Source organism: Neltuma alba, unplaced genomic scaffold (genome assembly GCF_004799145.2).
Source record: "Neltuma alba isolate B1F8T4 unplaced genomic scaffold, ASM479914v2 tig00002085_pilon, whole genome shotgun sequence".
In the NCBI taxonomy this organism is placed as follows: domain Eukaryota; kingdom Viridiplantae; phylum Streptophyta; class Magnoliopsida; order Fabales; family Fabaceae; genus Neltuma; species Neltuma alba.
The window spans coordinates 4554-28278 of record NW_021632732.1 but is presented as its reverse complement, the minus strand read 5'-3'; the positions used below and the strand labels follow the sequence as shown (position 1 = coordinate 28278).

Below are 23725 nucleotides of genomic sequence, written 5' to 3'. Positions count from 1 at the left end.
TGGGACAGTGGCAATTGGCAATTGTATTTAACTTAGTTTTTTTCCGGGGTTCCCATTATCTCGTTTAGTTAGAGCAGAGGTTTCGTTGATGTCTTGATCAGTTAAGTTGCACAAAAGTTTTGTTTTCTTCCTTTTTATGCCAGCTGTATAGAACTTTTTTAAGTTTCAATTCATCTGCAAATATCTACCTTTGAACTTGATTCATGAATTTGTATTTAAATCAATATTGCAATTCATTTACCAAAAACTGGTCTTATACCTAATTGTCATTAATTATCATTTTTATGACCTAAATATCCTTGTCCCCATCAAAAGATGGTAAACGCACTACACCGGCAAAAAAAGAAAAAGATAGTAAACGCAAATGAGTTGACCCATCCAAGGCGGAAGAGACATGGTCTAAATATTTAGGTCTCATTTGATACGAAGTAAGTATTAAAAATAAAGGATAGGGATTGATATTAAAATCGAAAAGATTTATTAAAAGAGAATTTAGTATAAGATATTATTTAATACATAGGATTAGACAAATCTCTTCATGTGGGATTGGGAAACATTATAAGAAAAAGTATTATTTTTCAATTCTACTTTTATGAGTTTGTCTAAATCCATGTACCAAGTAATTATTCATGTTAAATATTTTTTAGTAATTTTTCTTAATTGTAATTTCAGTTTTCATCCTTCATTTTTAATACTTTGTATCAAACAGGATATTAGACTCATTATGACGTAATAATTGATGTCCCACTCAAGTAATCCTGACACGTGTTCCATGAGGAAAGACCCCCTCCCGCCCTCAACACGCAGTTAGAATATCGCACTCAAGTAATTAATACGCGCACGCGCAACGCAGAACCTCTCCTCTTCTTTACAGTCTTCTTACCATCCTCTTTTCTAATCCTCACCCTTCATTTCATCTGACAGTCATGAAACACTTAATAAAATGTTGAGATTTGCATATATAAATATAACATTTTACTCTTTCACATAAGAATGAAAATTATTCTCGCATATTAAATTAAACTCGGGGCAAGTTGTGTTACTCATATGGGTATGTAGAGTATTTGGGAAAAGGGGCTTTTTTAAAAAGAGAAAAAAAAAAAGGCAGTTAGATTTAAAATTAAAAATTCACTGTCTTGATAGTATTTTACTGAAAATCTCAATATTTTATTGAGTGTTTCATGACCTTAGGATGAAATGGAAGGTGAGGATTAAAGAAGAGGATGATCAGAAGACCGCAACAAAGAGGAGAAGTTCCGCGCCGCGCCTGCCGGTTGGTCAATTACCGAAAATCACTAAATCTTTTGACGTTTCCATTCAAAAACGCAGCCTGGCCAATATGCCCAATATTAAAAGATGGGTCAAGATGAGTGCAGAATTCAAAGTAGCTTTTTAGGCACCTTTAATATTTTTAAAAAAATTTCAGTATATTTAACACTTTAAAATATTTTTTTAAATACGTTTAATTATCTTAAAATATTTTATAGTGTATCTAACATCTTAAAAAATATTAAACAATACTTTATGATACTTAATATATATTAATTTAACAAATATTTTGAGGAGTTAATAATACAACTAAAACTGCTCATGAAATAATATTTTAAAAAGCACAACTACTTTTAATATAATTACAGGAATTATATCATAGGATATTTTAATAGACTGAATACACTTAAAAAAATATTTTAAAATTATAAACGTATCACAGAATATTTTAGAATATTAAAAGCACCTAATAAAATATTTTGGATCTTGGGTCTTGGATGCATCTTAGTGTGGAAATGATGTTGACGGAGACTTAGGGCCTGTCTGGGTAATATAGGAAATCATAGTTTTGGGATCATTTGTTAATCAGAAGGAAAAATTAACAAACCATAGTTTTGGGTCAAAACTATAGTTTCAGAAAAAGTAAAGGGATGTTTGGATGGAATCAAAATCATAGTTTTAAAAGTGCTTTTATGGTATAAGAAATAAATATATGAAGGAGTTTATCTCGATTTGTGAAAAAGTACTTTTCAAAAGCACTTCTGGTGCTACCCAAACATCCCCTAAATCCATTATGCTTCTGGTTCAAATTGGAGAATATGATTGTGCCTGTTAAAGTAGATCTCAATGATAATATGACTTTAACACCCCTCAATTAATTTTTTATAAGCATATTTAATCTTATATTTTACAAATATATATACATATATTAATTATTTATTAATTATATTATCTTATATATTATTAATTATGTTGGTAAAAATATATATTATTAACAGTTTTATTTCTTCAAATTAAAATATATTATAAAATCTATCTTTTATGTTATTATCATATTAATTTATGCTTTTTTTTAATAATTTACACATATAAAAAATACTTCTGATGACAACTATCCAAACATTCTCACTTTATCATAATCATTTTTCCATAAAATCTACCCTTCATAAAATTTATTTTTCAAAAACTATTTTCTAACGTATGGTTTGGATTTTATCCAAACACTTATTGATCGTGGAACTGAAGAAGAAACATCCACTTGATCCGTTGGAAATCACAAGGTGCTTTCAAAGAAATGCCTGGGGAACTTCCTGGAACCCCTGCCACGACCACACTTTCGAACGTCTTCATCCAAATCAATTTAATCTGGCCATCATTCTTGTACTTTCCGGTACACCAGGATTACGAACCTCAGTTTACGTGATAGACTCGAGCGCCTCTCTACTTCCTATATATATGCCCCAGATAGCTTGGCATGAAACATATAAAAATCTGTACATATGCGTCTTTGTATATCAGTTTAGCGTATCACAAAACAGTCATATTCAAGATTCAAAGATCGATCCCCGTTTTATATATGATGTGTTCCCTAACCCGCAATGACTTGCAGAGGATTTTTGAGAAGCTGGACCGGAAGGGCGATGGTTATGTTAGCGTTGAGAATCTGAAGAGACTGGCGGAGAATATAGGATTCAATTACGGAGCAGAGGAGGTCGAGTCGCTGGTGGGCAAGAAGAGACTTGACTTGGAAGAGTTCTTGATGTTTTACGAGTCCATATCGAGAAGTAACAGTAGCGGGGAGAGCAGAGGGGGTGGTGAAGAAGAAGAAGAGCTGGTGAAGGCGTTCGAGGTGTTTGACATGGATGGAGATGGATTCATCAGCAGCGAAGAGGTGGAGTGTGCGCTGAAGAGGCTTGGCTTATGGGACCCAAAGAGCTGTAAAGACTGCGCCTCCATGATCTGCGTATATGATACCAATTCCGATGGCCTGCTTGATTTCCAGGAATTCAAGAACATGATGTTGCTTACCATCCGTTGAGCTGTTCTTGATGAATTCTCCTTAGTGCGAGTCATATCTACTTGAGCAAAATGTCCAAGTAGCTAGATCTGCATCAAGCTCCCTGCCATTACAAACGAATCTTATATATTGTGATTATTAAGCATAGGATCGGAGCTAGTCATTGGCGATATTGCTAAACTAGCTAGTTGTGAAGGTTGGAAATTGAAAATTGTAGAGTGGGTGCTGGAACCAATATCCTATATCTTGGTGCACATTGCTTGGCTATGACAGAGAAGGCTTCCGCTAATTAGCTCACCTTCTTAATATAAATATAAGATCTAATTTATAATTCAAATTAAATTATTAATTAGATCTTATGCCGAAAAGTTGTATACTGTTGCTGTTAATTGTTGGTTTTACTTTCCAGTTCCCAGTGTGTCATACTGCTATAGTACTATGTCAAGGGGTCAAGCCCCTTGTTTGCGCATTCTGTTTTCATTTTTAATTTTGATTCTGTTTGCGTTCCCTTAAAAAGATTTTTTAAAAAATGACAAAAGTTCAGAAAATCCAATGCAATTAGTATTCCTGCAACAAAATATATTATAATAATGTGTAATATAATAATTTTTAGTTTTTTTTAAACTTGGATTTTTAGTTAGATGCTCGAACATTTTAATCAGAGAGTTTATACATTGAACTAAAAAAAAAATTTTAAATGGAACAATTTATAGAATGACCTGCTCTAAAACACCGGCGAAATTAAAGAATATTTTGTTTGGTATTCGGAGTTAAGGAAAAAGCCAAAACAACAAATTCTCATTAGGATATCACATCAAATCCCTTGAAAGTTTGACACAAAAAAAATCCATTCAATGATGTGAGAATATTTATAAATATTTCTGCAATAAAAAAACAATTTCTCCTTATTTTTATTTCTACTTTCATTTTCATAAAAAATTATCGTTGTTCATAAAATGAAATGAACACTTGGCAAAAGTATAGAAAGAAATGAATAACGTCGTAGGAGCGCGCTCGTGCCATGGAAGCCGGCATCCACCCGCAACGACCAGTTAGCCAATACGAGAACGCGTTCAGCATTACGTCATAAATGGTCCCACAGTTCCCCGAGAGGCAAGCCTGCTGATTCACAAATCAGAATTTCGACGCCCAAAAAAAAGTCATATTTAAGAATATAATATTGTACTGATTCTGCTTATAACGCTCACACGTACTGTACTAGTCACCCAAATCCATGATCTATTCTTATCTTTTTTGGTATACTCGTTCACGTCCTCGCGCCTTGTTACGGACATTCGGACAACCCCCCCTTCCACCGTCACCTTCATTCTGTCGGCCTCCGTTCGTCATGTTCCCTCACTTCCTTCAGACCCCATAAACCAACCCTCATAGGGCAGCCTACGATTTCCTCCCACGGGGTGACCATGAAATTCTTGGGCCTTTTACCCGTTGATCTCTTTAAAACCTCTGCTTTCGTAAAGCTTACGGCGTTTCTTCTCTTCTCTCTATCCCTCATATTCGTCTTGAACCATTACTCTTCCACTTACTCCTCCCGCACCTTCTTCTCCGGCTCCCCTTCCGGCGAAACTTCTTCCTTTACCGTTTCGTCGGCGGACCGATCTCCGGTTCCGCCACCTCGTCAGAAGGTATTCGTTGTACCTCCGCTGCCGCCTGTGGAGAGGATGGGCGTTGTAGACGACAATGGTGTGATGTCGGATGACTTCCAAATTGGAGACCTTGATGCGAGTTTGCTACAGGAATTGGGTAATTTGAGCGAGATACGAGAGGGGAAAGGGGGAGAAAGTGACGTCATAGTTAGGATTGAGAGGTTTAAGGTTTGCGACCCGAGCATGACCGATTATGTACCTTGCTTGGACAATAAGGAATGGATCAAGAGGCTGAATTCGAGCCAGCGGGGGGAAAAGTACGAGCGGCATTGTCCCGAGGAGGGCAAGGGGCTTAATTGCTTGGTGCCAATGCCGAAGGGGTACAAGAGTCCAATACCGTGGCCCAAGAGCAGAGATGAGGTACTTTTCGAGTTGGAACTTGGAACTGTGTAAGTTTATCAGTTATTTATCCTTTTTTGGTTTTGCGATGTTTAAGTAGAATCTTCATTGCATGATGTGCGATGTTGTTTCTGAACTTGTTCACATTTTTCGGTTAGATATTTGTTACAGTTGTCATTGTGCCCAACAAGATAGGGAACTATCTAATCCATCCCAGGGACTGCAAAAGGGTCTTATTTTGCTTCTGTGTGAGGCTTTACTGGACTAATTTTAACTTGTAAAAAGAAAAGAAAAAAAAAGTCTTTGAGATGTGCTGAAACTTTAAAGTGGACTCTTTAGATACAGTGTTGGGCTTGATCAGAAGAATGGGTTAAATGTCAGTTGGTGGAGGGGGTGATATTGGAATTGATGATGAAACAGAGACCGGCGGTTCGGATATTAACTGCGTGATCTGTATAATGTACACTATGTATGACTTCCTGTTTTGCATTGTTGGCCTCAATTTCTTACAGAATTGGAGTTTATGCTTCAGAAGATAAATAAGCAGTAGCCAGTCAATTGGCTTGGGAGATAAACTAGAATATTGATAATCTTTCAGCAGTTGATAGTCCCTGTTAGTTAGGCATCTAAGATGGTTAACAGGGGCATTGAATTTTCTAAACCTACATCATTAACATAATCTAGAAAGGAATATCCTCCTTTTCATATCTTGGGCATTTAAAGCCATGATTCAATGTTTAACTTGTTGATTGTCAAATTGAAACCTTTTCTTTTGGTTTCATATAAACATACTTATAAATTATATTTCAGTAGTGCATGCTTTTCATTATTGCACATTGTGACTCTTTCACCAGTTCTGTTTGAGATGAGAAGTCTTCAAGTTACTATATACGTAATGACAGGTCTGGTTCAGTAATGTACCTCATACACGTCTTGTTGAAGATAAAGGCGGCCAAAATTGGATATCTATAAAGAAGGATAAATTTGTCTTTCCTGGTGGTGGAACACAATTTATTCATGGTGCGGATAAATACCTGGATCAGATTTCTGCGGTTGGTGTCAATTTTTATTAGGATACTTATTTATTAATTATTGTTTATTGATACATTGCATAGGCGCAACGCTATGATCATTTGAAATGAATGTGTAGATGGTTCCTGACATTGCATTTGGTCACAACACGCAAGTTGCTTTAGACGTTGGCTGTGGAGTGGCAAGTTTTGGTGCTTATTTGATGCAACGTAATGTAACCACTCTTTCAATAGCACCAAAAGATGTTCACGAAAACCAGATTCAGTTCGCTCTAGAGCGTGGTGTTCCTGCCATGGTAGCAGTTTTTGCTACGCACCGTTTGCCATTCCCTAGCCAGGCTTTTGACCTGATTCATTGTTCAAGATGCAGAATCAATTGGATGCGTGATGGTATTACTTTTCCTCATCTGCTGTATTCCTTTTAACCCTTTAATCCTGCATCTTCAGCGCTGAAAAAGAAATTATGTTAAGCTAATAAGAACCGTGAGTTTCTCAGTGTTTACCATTTTTTCCAAAGAAAAATATCAATCCTAAATGAGATGACTGAAACATCTATGCAAAGTTTAATTCCTTCTGTAGAATGCTATTTCTAAACCACCACCACCCCCCACCAAAAAAAAAAAAAAAACGCCCACGCACACACAGAGAGGGAGGGATATACTTGTATTTACAATTAACTTATATGGCTATAGTTCTTTGCACTGATATCCCATTTTCCCTTGGCTTTTCTTGAAGGCGGAATCTTGCTTCTGGAGGCCGACAGGCTGCTTAGGGCAGGTGGATACTTTGTATGGGCAGCACAACCTGTTTACAAACATGAAGAGATCCTCCAAGATCAATGGAAAGGTATCTTCACTGATCAATTTTTTTAGTCGATGATTTGGTGCTGCTCTCTTGAGAGTCTTCCTGCTTCTATATGATAACTCGAGGTCGGAGAGGTCCGAAATATTTTTAAATGACTTGAATATTTATATCATCAAATATTTAGCTGCTTCTTTCCTGGACTTTGATCATAAGTATAGGTAGGAAATCATGATTTTGGAATTGATTACATAACAGAAATGGAGAACCTAACTGCTCGCATTTGCTGGGAACTTGTGAGAAAGGAGGGATATATAGCTATATGGCAGAAACCAATGAACAATAGCTGCTACCTTAGTCGTAACATCAGTGTGCAGCCTCCGATTTGTGACTCCGATGATGATCCTGATGAAGTTTGGTATGTCCCGAAATTCAATCATGATGTTTCATTATGAGAATTAAGCAGCTTATTTGTTATTAAATGTCCTCTCAAATAAGTTTTTTAAATTTTATTTATGGATTTACAGCAATTTGGATTCTTTATACATAAACAAGACAATAAAACTCTGAAATTTAAATCAGGTGATTACTCATCGAGAGAAAAGGTGAACAATTTGGAATAGCGTGCAAAAGCATTTGTAAGCACGTTTCACGCAAATTGAGATAAAATCCTTCTCACATACTTATCTCGTATTGCACAAATCACAATTGAAAAGCTACTTATAAGCTATTCCATATGGGCCCTTCATATTAAGATTTAATTTGTAGTTAGTCAATGGAAGCATAAAGCTTATTTATAGATCATCTGGAATATTGCGAGCAATCAACTTGATAAAAATTTTAGGTATAGGGTTGCATTTGATGAATGAATACCAAAACTCATGATAGCCAGAAGGATTTTGCAGGTATACTGACCTTAAGGCATGCATCTCTAGATTACCTAGTAGTGCTTATGGAGCCAATGTTTCTAAGTGGCCTGCACGCCTTCATCAACCGCCAGACCGGCTTCAGAGCATTAAAATGGATGCCCATATCTCCAGGAAGGAACTCTTCAAGGCTGAATCAAAATATTGGAAGGAAATTATAGATAGCTATATTGGAGCCTACCATTGGAAGGAGTACAACCTAAGGAATGTTATGGACATGAGGGCAGGTTTTGGGGGGTATGGAATAAGCCATTGATTTTGTTTTGTGTTTTTGTCATTTATCAGTGATATTTTTTGTAGAATGATTTTCTAAGCATGCATCTATCCTTATGTGTATGATGAGTCGCTTTCTTTTGACAATAACAGGTTTGCAGCCGCTCTGCATGATCTTCAGATTGATTGTTGGGTTATGAATGTTGTTCCTGTTAGTGAATTCAATACCTTGCCTGTTGTATATGACCGTGGACTGATAGGAGTGATTCATGATTGGTATGAGATTTGTGTTTGTTATTTGGTTAAATTGCTTACATTCGGGTTATGGATTTACTTTGTGATGTTATGCAAGTTTGCAACTTATACTAAAGTTGACATTGTCATCTTATATTGGCGTGTGAATGCTAAACGACGTTCCTGATTTCTGTGGAACTGGAAAGAACAATGATCCAACTCCACAAAAGTAGTTTTGGAGATTTTTTTCAGAAAAGCATTTTGAAAATAATCAATTAAAAGCTTTTGGCTCTCAACTTTGTTTAAGCTTTTATGAAAACGAACAGATTTAAGTCTCTAGGATTGGTGTTATTTCAAAACTGTTTTCTAGAAGCATAAACTATGCTATATGCTTCGTTGTGATTTATTCTCACTTTGTCTACTCCGAAAGATTAACGATTTTCTTTCAATGTGCATTAAAGTTTGACTTCTCTTGGTTGAAAGCTTTCTAAGAATGCTAAGCATTTTCTGTGAACGCATAATACACTGGCCTTTACGCCATCGTGAGTTTGGTAACTTTTATATTATGGAATTCATCCTGCTTTATTGTCGTCGTCGTTTACTTTATTTTTGTAGGTGCGAACCGTTTGACACATATCCAAGAACCTATGATCTGCTGCATGCAGCGGGTCTTTTCTCTGCTGAGAAAAAGAGGTATGTCACTTTGTCCATGCTTTTATTACTCTCTTTTTCCTTGTTGATACATTCATGTTTTCCACAACCACCATCGTAGGGGTCTGAAATATTCACCTGTCTCAGGAAAAGGTGTAATATCTCAACTATCATGTTAGAGATGGATCGAATGTTAAGACCTGGTGGGCGTGTATATATACGTGACTACATATCTGTTATTAGTGAACTGGAAGAAATCGCAAATGCCATGGGTTGGGTGAATTTCCGGCATGATGTGGGCGAAGGTCCCTATGCTAGCTGGAAGATATTAAGATCTGAGAAGCGCTTCTGACAAGCTGGAAGATATTAAAAGAAATATGATAGCTATAACTGTCTGAAATTAAATATCATGGTGCGCCAGAAGTAGGCTCACAACCAGCCATTGGCGCATCTCCCTTCAAAAGCCAATTCAATACTTAGCAACAATGCCTTTATCACTGCTAATCCCATGTTCAAAAGGCCCGTATCTGGTAACTACAAGTGAATGCCGTAAGTAAGCCGATTCAAATTCAACCTAGCATTAAATGGTGTCTGGTCCAATTTGATTGGCACCACCTTGCGGTAACTTGAAAGCATGGAGAAGGCAAACTAAATGAGACAAAATGCATATTCAGTCGAAGTTTTTCTTTTATTTTCACAGCAGTTATTACAGCAAGAATTTCATATAAAGATTGATAGAACCTATGCAAATAAAAATGATTAATTTTTATTGGATGAAAATGCCTCATGCAATTTAATGTATTTTTATTATTGATTTTTTGCCAACTTATTTTGTTATTATTGATTGAGAAAAATGATTAAAAAACGGATATCTATTAAATTTAAAAAAAAACAAATAGGTCTTGCTGACTACTTTTGTAATGGTTTTGACTATTCATAATGATTTTGATAAGTCACAATATATCAAAATTACTTATTTGTCATTTTCAATCTATAAGTATATATTGTCATTTTTTCTATTAATTATTCAATAGATAGATGTGCGTGATATGCCAAAAAAATATTATGATTATTTTTTCAGCATTCTTTTCTCATTTCTAAATTCATTTTAAATAAACAAGTAAATGAAATGACATTTTCAGTAACTCTAATATATTGTCAAACATGATTATATACGTAAAAGGATTGTTCGGCTTGCAAATTAAAATATAAACATATGCTTTTATAATTTAAAAATATCTTGTGTCTCTTGTAAGGTAAAATATAATCATTAAAAAAGACATTTACTATGTTAAATTATGATATTATAAATATAATAAATAATATATATATATATATATCATATTTTGGTATACGAGACGTTCTTTTCCATAGCATACACGAAATGTCTATGGTTTCGTCTCATTAAAACTCGTTCTCTTTTGTTTTTTTTTTTTACAATTTCTTGTATTAAAAAAAATATTGCACTTTAAAACTTGAGATAGTTTTATTATTAAAATTTAAAACACAGACTCGCTTTAGATACCCGCAGACCCCAAGATTACTCGTAGATAAGTTTGGGAGCATCGGCGGGTTGAAAAAACTGGGGTCAAGTGCAGAATGTAACTGACTTTTTTATTTTTGGAGCAAAAAAATATATATATAACTGACTTAAAAGTAAATAATATTACATATTTCAACCAAAAAATGACATCTATGTTATATCTCCAAAAAGCTATGCTCTCAGGAAATGTGACCGAAACAAACTTGGAAGGGGGATTGGAATCATGGGGTATGCTAACACTACACTCATTTACATTTCAGATATCCAGAAAATAATAGCCGGTCAAGAATATCCAACTTGAAGAACATATCACAACATCGACTCTATTAGTTTCTCATGCCTTTTTGCTATTTCTTTTTGAAAGATTTCTTGCTGGCTGCAGTATTAACCTGTTTTGAGAGATAAGCTTCGTAGATTTCAACCACAATACGAGGGTTGCTCTCGACCAGATCCTCATACTCCTCATGCTTAGAAAGCTTGTCCATGTTGTCTGTGATTAATGACAGGGCTGCATCTAGTAATTGTTCAGCATTATGTTGGTGAGCAAAGGCGTAATTCGCGACTGCTTTTTCCCAGTTCAATCTGGCCGTCAAATACTTTTCACAGCATGCCTTGAGATGCTTCACCTGATACTTCTCAGCTAAAACTAACAGATCACAGGCCATTTGGTCATCAAGGCATGCTTCAGCAGTGTATAAATAATCAACAAAGGCACGAAGAGCATTGTATGACATATCACTAATCTTAATGGTACCACTTCGTCTTTCCTCCATATCATTTTCAAGCATTGCTCTGAACACTGGGGAGCGACTCACCTAATCACATAATATCAAGATAGCATCAATTTCACTATGTATGAATACAAAGAAAATAGCAAGATAATCATCCCTACCAATAGCTCAGCAATTTTCGTTTTTTGGTTCATCTTACACCCAAAATGAACAAGGAAAAGGTTATAAACATGCTTACAAGTTACAGTTAGAGTGCATGTCCCTTTGGTTATAGATAAAGCAACCCGGACTCTTACATTCATCAAGCGAATAAATGTAGTGCATAACGAGAAAGAAAGAAGAGAGATTATGAGAGTAATAATGAGATGTAAACCTTATATATAGTCTCATTCATCTGTGTCACCTTTTTTTTTTTTTTTTGGGGGGGGGGGCGGGAATATACGAATGCATGAAGAACAAAGAGGCTTGGCACTTTGAAAATGAACCATGATGGATGTGTCTGTTTACCGATATACGGAGCATGCATGAGTCAGTACATAAAATCCATGCAGTATGGACTGATTTAGATGTGCATCTCATATTTTTTTGGCCATCAGATGCGCATCTCATATAGTCACATGACAGTCCTTTGCCAGAATTCCCCAAGGAAAGTTGAAAAGTAGAAAGGAAGCCAGATTGGGAAGAAAGAACTGTCATTCTTGCTACTTGCCACTCCAAGGAAACTTAAAATGATCTACAACCCAAGATTCACACTTGACAGCTGACAGGGCAATTATAACGTATAAGAATATATGCACGCTGTGGTGAGAATCTTACTACCAGTCATCTGATAGTTAGCCTTTTAGGAACAATACAGCATTAAATTCAACAACTTATTGAAGTTCTTGCAAGGGGTATCTAGAATTCCTTTATAGCCTCAAAGCATTATTCATATGCACTATATGAAAATTTGCTGATTTGTCTGACAGTCTTCAAAATTATTAAAATACACGAAAGCAAGCATACTGAGTTTCTCAAATTCTCTAGTGATAGATAAACGAGGAGGGGAAAAACATAAAGGACGTATTCATATCTTCTTGTTTTATGCTGCTTTATTTTCCCCGCTCATGTGTACTACGAGGCACACCCAAAACGCGCGTAATTCTCCAAGTGCCAAAGAAGACCAAAGCACTTGCCTAAGCGCAAGTGAAACTTGATTATTTTAAAAAGTCGCATCACTTTCTTCTCAGATAGTCAAATGCGAGTGCTTTTAACAGCAAAGCTGAAATCGATGAAACCCTTAACAAGAATAATTTCACAAGAATACAATGACCCAACTAAATTATTAGCTTGGTATTTTTTTTTTTTTTTTTTGCCAGCCATTATTAGCTTGGTATTAGTAACACAGATTATAATCCGTTGGCAAAAAAAAAAAAAAAATAGAAAGAGATCATAATCCTCTGAGTGCCCCTGATTTGTGAGTTGAAAATATTAACAGGTAGACGATACAAGGCCCCCGCCGGAAGAAGAGAAAACTCCCGCTCCTCTGGTGAATAAGCAAAAGTAGCATAACAGAAAAAGTAGGACAAAACACGAGAATCCATGGGCCGGATGTTCAATAAAATCCTTTTGTTTTAAGATTCAAGTTAAAATCGAGTAGGATTACACAGCAAAGAGTGCTCTTCGAAAAAAGTTGACAGCTAAAGTCCAAATTTTGCCTCATCAGTGGTGGGTAGCCCTATGTTAAATCGAAACAGCACTGAAGGAAAATAGGTTTAATGGAAAAATTCATCAAACACATGGGTAAGGAGATACCGACCAGAACAACCCTGTGAGCTGGAACGGTCAGGGAGGGTGGATCAGAACTCTCATCGGAGGGAACCAAAATAACGTCAGTATCGGAGCGATTATGGTGATCAACAGGAGACAAGAGGCTGAGGAAGGCAACTTTGGCCTTCAAGTCTTCGATCTCAGTCTTGAGCTCCTCCTCGGTCTCGTTGACTTCTTCATAGCACTCCCTGCAGGTGCCGGCATCTCCTGGGACGTAATAATCCTGGCATGAAAGGCACTGCATTGAGTTTTCGTCATCGGTTTCCTGCATTTCCTCAAACTGGGACATTATCCCTTAGCCCGTCCCCCAGTTACAATTTTGACTGCCCAATAACCTATTTGGTCCCAAGGTAAGGAATTCCCACGCTGTTTTGACTCTTGGGCACGGGCCTACGGCTTTGGAAGGGAAAAGGCATCCTAACAGATGGTCAAAGCAATTAAGGGCCTGTTTGCTTTGAGGGGAGGGGAAGGGAGGGAGGGGAGGGAGGGGAAGGAGGGGTAGGGGAGGGGAGTCATCCTCCCCTTGTTTGGTTTGATTAAAAAAGAGGGGAGGGGGGCATTTAATGATCCCTTGTTTGGTTCAAGGAGGGAAGAGGAGGGATAGTAATAATCAATTTACCATTTTATCCTTACATATTAGTTTATGTTTTTTATTGATATATTATATAAATTAATTTACATCTTAATTTAAATTATATAATTTAATAAAATTCAGTCTTATCATGTTAATATGTGTATTAAAAAATTGGTATAGTAATTTTTTATTCTCATTAATATAATAATATATTTAAAATAATCAAATTAACAAATTTTATATGCTATAAGAAAAATGAAATTTTATTTTCTTTAGGCTATCTTTTTTTCCAGCTTTAAAATATATTTAATAAATAATATATTTATAAAAAACAATTAATTTTATAATATTATAAATTTTTATTTAAATATTTTTTATTTTTAAATAATTTTTATAATATATTTTTAATTATAATAATGTATATATTTTTATTTTTTTTACTTAGAATAATATATTTTTTATTTGAAATAAATATTATAATAATATATTTTATAGGTAGAAGTGAAATATTAAAAAAGCCATAAGGGCATAATGGTCCAAAATTTTGGCTCCCCTCCAAAAACCCCCAATTTGGAGGGGAGCCAAAATGGGGGAAGGGAGGGGAGGGGAGGGGACATTTTAGCTCCCCTCCCCTCCAAAATTTTTAACTAAATGAGGGGAGGGGCTTCCCTCCCCTCCCCTCCAACCAAACACACCCTAAGGGGGAAAAAAAAAATTCCTGCGTTCATTACAATGAACCCATTCTATTATTCAGCGATCTTTTAATTTCTATCCCCATTTTCTAAGAATTATTTTATTTTTTTAATAAGGGATAATCACACTTAAATCCCCTGGAAGCAATTATATCATTGAATTGGGGGGGGGGAGTCGAGAAATTTTAATTGGAAAAAAAAACTGAACCCTATTTTCATTTTTCAACACACACAGTGAGGGAACTCGGAAAGTGTCACGCTGTTTCTCCGACTCTCCAGTGCTGTGTTTTGAAGTAGTCAAACTTAACAAGTTACTCCTCCCTCTCCAACCTTTCATTCTCAACCAATCTAAAACTACTGGAAAAACTTTCGTGTTTGTGTACGTGTATAAATGTATGTATCCAAATCTGTTCAGTGGCTTTGTATTGAAATTAGTTTGAAATTTCATTAAAAAATGAAAAATCGTTTTAAATTAGTCTATTTTGGATTATATTGTCATTGTTTATTACTCCCTCCGTTCCTTATTATGAGAGACGAATAACCGAATTATGTTGTTCAAAAAAATAGTTAAAATTAGTTAAGAACAATCAATATGTAAAAAATATAATTTTTTCTTCTAAAAATGCCATCATTAATAAGGAGAGAGAGCATGATAGAGAATAATGGTAAATTATTAAAAGAAAGAGAAGTAGGAAGGAGAGAGAGTGTGAGTTGGAGACAATAAATATGGATAAAATAGGAAATCAATACAAAAAAGTAAATACAACTTTTAAGTGTCTCTTATATATAGAAACATGCTATAAGTATCAAATGTCTCTTATAATAAGAAACGGAGGGAGTAGATAATATTTGTAATCGATGATGTAATTGTATGTTCTAGTAAATATTTAATTTAATAATTGAGGCAACCTTTTTTGATCCAAATTTATATCATGAATTCACATTATCATTCTGAGATACTCACACTTGCGAGTTTAATAACATTAATTACCATCATTTCCTTTTATCTTTTGCTGCTCTTGATCGCGAGGCTTAGTCCACGGGCCACGGTTGGGATCCACGCTCCTATCATTTATCAATCACCGGACCCTTGCTAATTCTTGAAGTAGCAAATTTATAATATACTGCCTCCAATCCTTCCAATCTTTAATATAAGACCTATTTAACTTTTATTTTGATCCTAAATATAAGACCCAAATCTATTTTATCTTTCATATTTTTACATTTTTTTTCCAAGATAATCCTTTTAATAATGATAGTTCTAACCAATATAATTTATTAGTAAAGATATTTTAGGAAAAACAACACATATTTATTATAAATAACTAACTTAACTTTTTTCCTTAATCTTCTCAAATTAATCAACTGGCTCTTATAATTAGGATCGGAGGTAGTAAACTAGTAATATAATGCACCGTCATGCCCCTGATTATATTAACATTAATTCGTACGAAGGGAACTTTTACGGAAGAAATCGTCCGCAACAGGGTAGGGAATGTCATCAAGAAAACTGTTTCTTAACGATGACGTCCGACCCAAATATTTGCTCGCCTTCTATCAAAACAAAACAACCAAAAAAAGAAAAAAAATTGCTCGCCGAGTAATTTATTATTAAACAGTTAGATACAGGTGTAGCACCAGTCATCTGTATTTGACTATTGACAAGACGTGGCCGCGTCAATGAACTCTGAGAACGCAACTGCGGCGATCAGGTCAAGTCTTCTCCTTCAGGCGCTTTCTTTATCACCCACCTCGTAACGATTTTTAGTACTACTCAAGCCTGCTGAGTGGAGTTGCTTTCTCTTCTTTACAAGATGTGATGCCGTTTTTCGGTCGCCTTGAGCATCCACGCAATCAGGCTGCATATGCCAACACACTTCGTTAGATATCAAAGTGAAAGCAGACGCAAAGATCAGTTTAGTAACATTATTCAAGCATCGGAAGGGGTGCATTCGCCTCAGATAAGAGGCAAATTTTATAGTTAAACGCTACACCCCAACCCAGGGAAAAAAAAAGGTCTTCTGTTCAAAATGGAATTCCTGATCAGTCAGACTGTATAGGTTTCTCAAACGTGGAATTCATTGAAATTTTGCTTCTTCAAAAAAAAGTTGCCGTTTAATTGAACTGTAAAATAATTAACTTCTCCCACCGGAAATTACATTGGGATGATATCACCATTAGTCAGTCAATCTTATGGCTGTTTAAATTCTACCTTCCATATCACACGATTCACCAGCATGATAAGATTTGAGCAACGTCAAAACCAACAACCAAGATTATATTCTTAAAGGTTCACCTTGATAGATAGGGCTCTGTCAAAGCTCTCAATGGCACAATCAGGTTCGCCAAAATTTAGCTGAGCCCGGCCAAGTGTAACCCATGCCTGAAGAGACCGAGTTGCATATGAATAAGAGTTAGAAAAAGAGTTACATTACATCAGACATATGTAATCCATGATCAATCAATAACATAATTTTAAGCACCAATGTTTTAATACAAACAACAGACAAAAGCTTTCAAAGATCCAACAGATACGATTCAATGATGATTTTGTTTTATAATAAAACACAAAATGACAATATATCAGAGATAAGAGATATTAGCCAAGGGCAGGCATTTATAGAACCAAAAAGGACTGAAAAAAGTCAACAGGCTGACACAGCATCTAGAGGAATTTGATGCTATTAAAAAACTAAAGTAAGCTGGAGAGGAGTAACAATCCAGCAATCTCCAATCTTAGGTTTGCTGAAACTCTCTACTGGTCTCAAACAAGAGAAATATGCCACTTGGTTCTGAATCTAACGGCCTAGACTTGCAACGCTAGAGATTTTCCAGCATTAATTCTCTTTTATCAATTTTAAGACACATCATAACAACAGGTGGGAATCAATCATGTAAAATACAGGTGTTCTGTCTACATGATTCCGAAATGTATTTATTTATGTATATACATAAATGCCGGAGCTTGACTACATGAGCCAGCCAAATAACCAATAATTACTCCATATTCCAATATCAAAGAATTTGAGCATCATAATAAGGAAACCAGACTTCATAAATCTAATTGACCATACATGTTACATAGAACAATATCAAAGCAGCTTTATTAGGTTGAGAAGCTTCTAACAATATCTTTCAAATGATACAAACACAATATAAAGCTTTTAAGACCCAAAAAAAATCCTCTAAATACGACAATGTAACATTTCAAAATATTCACAATATTCACTACTACGATAATTCTAAATTATAAACATCATACCTCAGCCCATGATGGCTGCAATTCCGTAGCTCCTGCCATATAGAAGCGGTGAATGAGCATATTGAGCACTAAGTCAATAGTGCTTTGAGTAAATATATGCCAAAACATGTGGCTTCCAAACTCCAGAACATAATTAAAAATATACAGATGGAAAAGCTTATGGTCTAAGTCCAGAAGAGTTTTTCAATAAGTTTACAGGACTTAGAACACGTCAAAAAAGATTAATAGTAGCAGAAACTGTTCATTTATTTTATTGAATCTTGGAATTGGAGATATAATAACGTACAGTTAAAATACACAAGATTAAGAATAGAGAGCAGGGACACACGGATTGCAGCCTTCAAAGCATTCCAAGCATCTCCAATTTCCAGGAGAACTTGGGCTTTCTGTTCATGTAAAACAGCAACATCAGGTGTCAATGACAGAGCAGACTCCCATTTACCTAATGCCTCCCCGTACTTCCCATCCTGCATGAAAGGGTAAGGTACAAGTAAAAAGACACAATTTTCAGTCCATGTAACAATTGCTTGACATTGATAAAGTCATTAAAATGAGATTGAACTTTCCCAAGAGTATTCGAATGGATAGAAGCGAAAAATCGATCGAAAGATATCTCAGAGCTGAACAGAAAAGTTAAGGAAACTGACAGAGGAAAATTTCCAGAAAAATAGGTGGTAAAAATATAGGAGAATTAACAACAACAGGAGGAAGTAGCCTTTGGAAAATCCCAGAACATTCCAGTAACAACAAGAATAAAGAGCATTTCGCCTCAAAATATTGTTTATGTAAATTTAGTATTTAATCTTTTACACGACAAAAAGGTGTTATTCGTAATGCAAAGGGATTTGTAATGGTAGTCACAACTTGGAATCAGTGAACATCTGCCTAACTAAACGCTACCCTGTGGCACACCGTAGGGAAATATCACGGCTTCTAAAACAATTCTCTCCTTTGCCCTCCAGATTAAAAAAATGAACTGAGGGATAAAAACAGTGATAGTAATACCTCAGCAAGCTTGTCTCCCTGAGCTTGAAATTCTTTGGCCAGACGTCTTGCTTCCGATAAGTCAGAGTGATGGGGACTGTCCCGATCTTCGGATTGGTCCGAGTTACGAGCACCGGTTTCGGCATCTTTATTGCCCCGCAAACGAGCATGGTCTTGATGAGGAGTCACATCCTCCTCTTGATGCTCAAAAGGAAGGTTACTGAAGTTGGACACCGCCGGCAACGAGCGTTTCTTGCTGTTCTTCCACGTCACTTTCATTTCCCTCTTCCTTCCAATTTTCCTCGTCTTCCTCCCATAGGCTCCCCTCCCCTCGCTCTTGGATGCTTCACATAATCTGGAACCTTGCTGGGCTGTTGGCCCAAAAATTGAAGCTTGTTAGGCCCACCCCGGTTTTACCAACCCAGACTGACGTTCTCGTTACCATCCTTTTGGGTCTGAACTGTAAAGAAATATACCCAAGTAGGCATTTGGGCTTTAATTATTTTTATGATCATATAATTTTTTCTCCTGAAACTTAGGTATATTTTAGTATTGATCCCTTAAATTTAAAACATGTGTTTTTACTCCATAAAATTTAATTTATCTGTAAAAGTGTAATATTATTAAAATCTTCTGAAATATTATAAATAGCATTAAACTAATGATGTAGACTCAAAATCTTATGCAAATAGCAAAGAGAAAAAAAATAAAGAAAATGTCTTCAAAATGTGGTTGTCTAACCTTTTTTTTCCCTGGATATTTCTTTGAGGAACTGTTTACTACATTGTGTTTTAAAAACTCATTATTCTCTGTATAATCTGTTATCCACACAATTTTTAACTAGGCGTGATCTAGTGAGTCCGTGTTACTATTTTAACTCCATTCTTACAGTTAGGCAAATTTTAAGATTGTTACATTTTTAAAAACTAAGGTTTTAAGACAAATTAAATTTGGGGGACTGAACCACATGTTTAAAATTTGAGAAACCAAAATAAAAATGGACTCAGATTTTAAGAATAGAAAATTATATTAACCCAACAAAAAACCATTAAAAACATTTAGGTATTTCAACTTATACAATGAACAAACTTTGTTTCACTTGAATAAAAATAATTATATTTTCGTCCATTATTCTAGTTAACGATATTTTAATTTATCTCTAAATTTAAAGTCCACTTGTTTTGATTTAATTTGAAAATAGGCATAGAAATTATATAAACTTAAGTTCTTTATCATGCAAGAGAAACGGTGGTGTTCATGTGTTACATAAAATTTGCAGCAATATTCGGAATTTCGTGCTGGAAGCTACGGGAAGGGCGTAAGCATAACCGCACTTTGTTCGGCCAAGAGGATGTCCAAGCGCATCACGGTGTAAACGAGTCGCCTTCCCTTTGCGATTACACTGCAAAAAAGGATTTCATGTCTGGTTGTTCTGTTAGCTGAGCTTTGCTTTTGTTGTACTCAGAACTGACTTTGTTCTCATCGCATAAATAATATACATCTTCTTTTCACGAAAAAAAAAAAAAAGGTTTGCAGCAGTACCCATGCAGGGTTGCTGTTGGTTCTTCAAATACGTGTCTCTTTTATTAATTTTTCACACGTGTGTCGGACGTTTGATTTGTTTAGTTCACATGAAAAAAATAAGTTTGCCTATGATGTTTTTACTAAAATATTTTTAATAGTTATATATTTTAGTTAAAGTTATTGTTTGATAAATATTTAATATGTATAACTATTATAAATACTCCTCCGGTCCTAATTATAAGACCCAATTGACTTATTTGAGGAGATTAAGGAAGTAAGTTAAGTTGGTTATTTATAATAAATAAGTGTTGTTATTCCTAAAATATCCTTGCTAATTAAGTATATTGGCTAAAACTATCATTATTAGAAGGATTATCTTGGAAAAAAATACATAAATATAAGAGAGAAAATGGATTGGGTCTTATAATTAGGACCAAATAAAAAGTCAAATTGGGTCTTATAATAAGGACCGGAGGAGTATTATTTTAAAAAATAAATAAATATAAGAAATAAAGTAAATTAAAGTTTTATATTTAAAACCAGATTAAATAAAAAATAGTTTTTATATTAAAAATTAGAGTTAGTAATTTTTAACATTTCACAAATTTATGCAAAAGTTGTTAAGAATTTTGTGTATGTTTACCCAAATAATAGAATCTAAAAATAATTCAAAAAAATTAAAATTAATTAATTTTAAACTACAGTAATATATTAAGCTCAGGACTTAATTTCAAATAATTAATTTACAGATAACAAATAATTAGTTAAACTAGTTAAAAATAATAAATAAATTAAAAATATATTTTTATAATAAATGAGAAAAATATAAAAAAGAATATATAAAAAATATGCCAAAAAAATAAGAAATAAATAATCTAAAATAAAATTAAAAATATATTAAATACCAAGATATTAAAATTGATCATCCTCCTCCTCAAATTTAAAACTTATCTTCCCGAGGAGTACGCTTCTTGGTGAGTGACGAAGGCTGGGCGTAACGGATGCGTGTGAAAAAGTAAAACGGTGTTTGACTGATTGGACATCACCGACTCACTGAGGACCGGGGGAAGTGAATACTTGTGGCCACATGCCCAATCCTGATTGGACTTGACAACCTTTCTCAATTTAGTCTCACCCAAGCCTGTGATGTGATATGAGTTACGCTAGGATGCTAACTGCCGCAATAGCCTTCAAACTACGAGCAATATGCAAGCCGCCCGTGTCTGTTGGGTTTCATTCCTGTTCACCGCGTAAAAGAGCTCGCAAACAGAAACTCTTTTTGACTTTTGAACTCACCCCCCATCTTTTCACCCTCTCCTGATTCTGCCACTACTCCGTATGGCATACTCCATCTTATTTTCTTTTTTAATTTTATCTCGCGTGAACGTCTAATTTTACACATAGGCAATATGTCAGGATTTGTTCAAAACCAGGCTAATGACGTTTTTAGTCACTCCTGCATTCAACCTCGATCTCCCCTCGAATTCTCAGTTGAAAGAGATCTTTCACTCATGTGAGACAGAAATGACAGTGGAAAATTAAAGTCAAAGTCGCTTTTTTTTTTTTTTTTGAGTGGGGGAGGGTTGTGGATAATAGGTCATTAAAGTGAGCGGTTTCAACTTTTAATACACACGACAGGCCTGGATGAAAAGGGAAAAAATCTCAGTGGAAGAAAAAATAATGTTAAATAAATTACCACTACTTCTGTTTAGAATCCAATAATGATCAGCTTAAATGGCCAACTATAGCGGACATTTTTAACAGTTTCTTAAAAAAAGAAAAAAAGAAAGTTCGTGGCTCAAAATTTCAAGCATCATTTTATTAGCCTGTATATGTAAGCATCAGCGCATCACGTAGTCATTAGGACACGGGCCAAGCAAGAGCTTGTAAGATCCTTATTTATTATTATGAATGTCGTTTGTTTTCTGATTTAAAAGAAAAGGGAAACGTGAAACCATCCATTTATCTGCTGAATTGCAAATTATCTGCATACAGCAGGGTGACGAATGTGTTGGGAGGAGGGGAAGGTGATTCCCCCTCCACATTATAATGTTTCTTTCAAGGCCCCTATAATTTATCTTTCATTTTAAAAAAATAATCACATTTTTGTTTACCACTAATGCTCTGACATGGCCCAGCGAATGAAGATGGCCTTTTGCCCAGCCGCCAATGTTGACGAGCAAAAGGGCAACTTTGGAGATCGTCTCCTCCTCTCCTTCCGTCTGGGTATTTGAGTATTTCAATCTAAATATTCACCTCAGCAAATCTCAATAAAAAGGCTAATTAAAAATTGTAATTATGTAAAATTGTATTTGTTTTTCGAAGATATTGTTTATGAGAAGTGAGCGGTAAGTGCGATCCGACATAGTGATATATCATGTCATTAATGAACCCCAGAAATAAAGTGAAAATATTAGTTAGATTTTCATACATATTTTAAACATATATCTTATAAATACATTTAAATTATCCTAAAATTATATTACTCCTCCGGTCTTTAATATAAGACCCAATTTTTGAGTTGGTTTTGGTCCTAAATATAAGACCCATTTTTCATATTTATCAATTTTCTCTAAATTACCCCTATGGATATTCCATCAACCATAATCAAGTAGAAAAGGGAGATGGGGTATTAAGAAAGGTAACTATGGTGTTTTAGGAAAAATGTGTCATTTTTCTTATAATTAACTAACTTACCTAACTTCCTTAATCTAATCAAATTAGTTAAATGAGTCTTATATTAAGGACCAGAGGAGTATTTTATATATTAAACCGGATGGGGAAGCAGCTCTGGAATCAACCAACAAAAAGAAAAAGAAGATGATGTTTCATTTGAATTCCAGATGTGAACTTGAATCCCCGGAGAAAGAACATTGCAACGTTCCAAGGACAGTTTGTGTACCGCAGTTTTTTTATTTTTGCAAATCTTACAGTGTACTCCTCTGGTCCTTATTATAAGACTCAATTTGACTTTTTATTTGGTCCTAATTATAAAACCCAATTCATTTTCTCTCTTATATTTATGCATTTTTTTTCAAGATAATCCTTCTAATAATGATAGTTTTAGCCAATATACTTAATTAGCAAAGATATTTTAGGAATAACAACACTTATTTATTATAAATAACCAACTTAACTTACTTCCTTAATCTCCTCAAATAAGTTAATTGGGTCTTATAATTAGGACCGGAGGAGTATTTGTTTGTTTTTAATGTAAGATCATTTAGAAACTGTCTGAATGATGGGGATTTTACACTCAAAGGTGGCTGGGATATATGAGAGCAATACACTGATTAATGCGTCTTAAACGACGCTAACCAATTTGAATTACTGTTCCCCCTCCTGTTCAAAATTCTCCCTCCCGTTCTATATATAAGCTTCATTTTTAAGGAGGAATCTGGTCCAAAATATAAGTTTTATTTTTTAATTTGTCTAAGCATTAATTATCTTTTTTCTTA

The 23725-nt window shown here is 34.9% G+C and overlaps 4 protein-coding genes across 4 annotated transcripts; 2 read left to right on the top strand and 2 right to left on the bottom strand.

Annotated features, from left to right (window-relative positions):
- The first annotated feature begins 2664 nt into the window (after positions 1-2664).
- Positions 2665-3444, top strand: LOC114716775 (probable calcium-binding protein CML44). The gene has a single exon (XM_028901837.1). It carries the CDS (start codon positions 2744-2746, stop codon positions 3305-3307), a length of 564 nt encoding a protein of 187 aa, XP_028757670.1. The 5' UTR covers positions 2665-2743; the 3' UTR covers positions 3308-3444.
- Positions 3445-4595: 1151 nt separating this feature from the next.
- On the top strand, positions 4596-9945 carry LOC114716758 (probable methyltransferase PMT10). The gene is made up of 9 exons (XM_028901814.1): positions 4596-5313; positions 6195-6344; positions 6443-6713; positions 7059-7169; positions 7383-7542; positions 8030-8287; positions 8417-8539; positions 9113-9190; positions 9296-9945. The coding sequence occupies exons 1-9, from the start codon at positions 4711-4713 to the stop codon at positions 9498-9500; spliced, it is 1959 nt and encodes a 652-aa protein (XP_028757647.1). The 5' UTR covers positions 4596-4710; the 3' UTR covers positions 9501-9945.
- An 849-nt stretch (positions 9946-10794) lies between these two features.
- Positions 10795-13534, bottom strand: LOC114716751 (BTB/POZ domain-containing protein At4g08455-like). Its single transcript, XM_028901802.1, has 2 exons — positions 13221-13534; positions 10795-11506 (listed from the first exon to the last, which is right to left on the bottom strand). The coding sequence occupies exons 1-2, from the start codon at positions 13518-13520 to the stop codon at positions 11039-11041; spliced, it is 768 nt and encodes a 255-aa protein (XP_028757635.1). The 5' UTR covers positions 13521-13534; the 3' UTR covers positions 10795-11038.
- Positions 13535-15921: 2387 nt separating this feature from the next.
- LOC114716765 (tetratricopeptide repeat protein 33-like) lies at positions 15922-19052 on the bottom strand. The gene is made up of 5 exons (XM_028901826.1): positions 18765-19052; positions 18088-18226; positions 17760-17791; positions 16794-16880; positions 15922-16356 (listed from the first exon to the last, which is right to left on the bottom strand). The coding sequence occupies exons 1-5, from the start codon at positions 19020-19022 to the stop codon at positions 16225-16227; spliced, it is 648 nt and encodes a 215-aa protein (XP_028757659.1). The 5' UTR covers positions 19023-19052; the 3' UTR covers positions 15922-16224.
- Positions 19053-23725: the final 4673 nt, after the last annotated feature.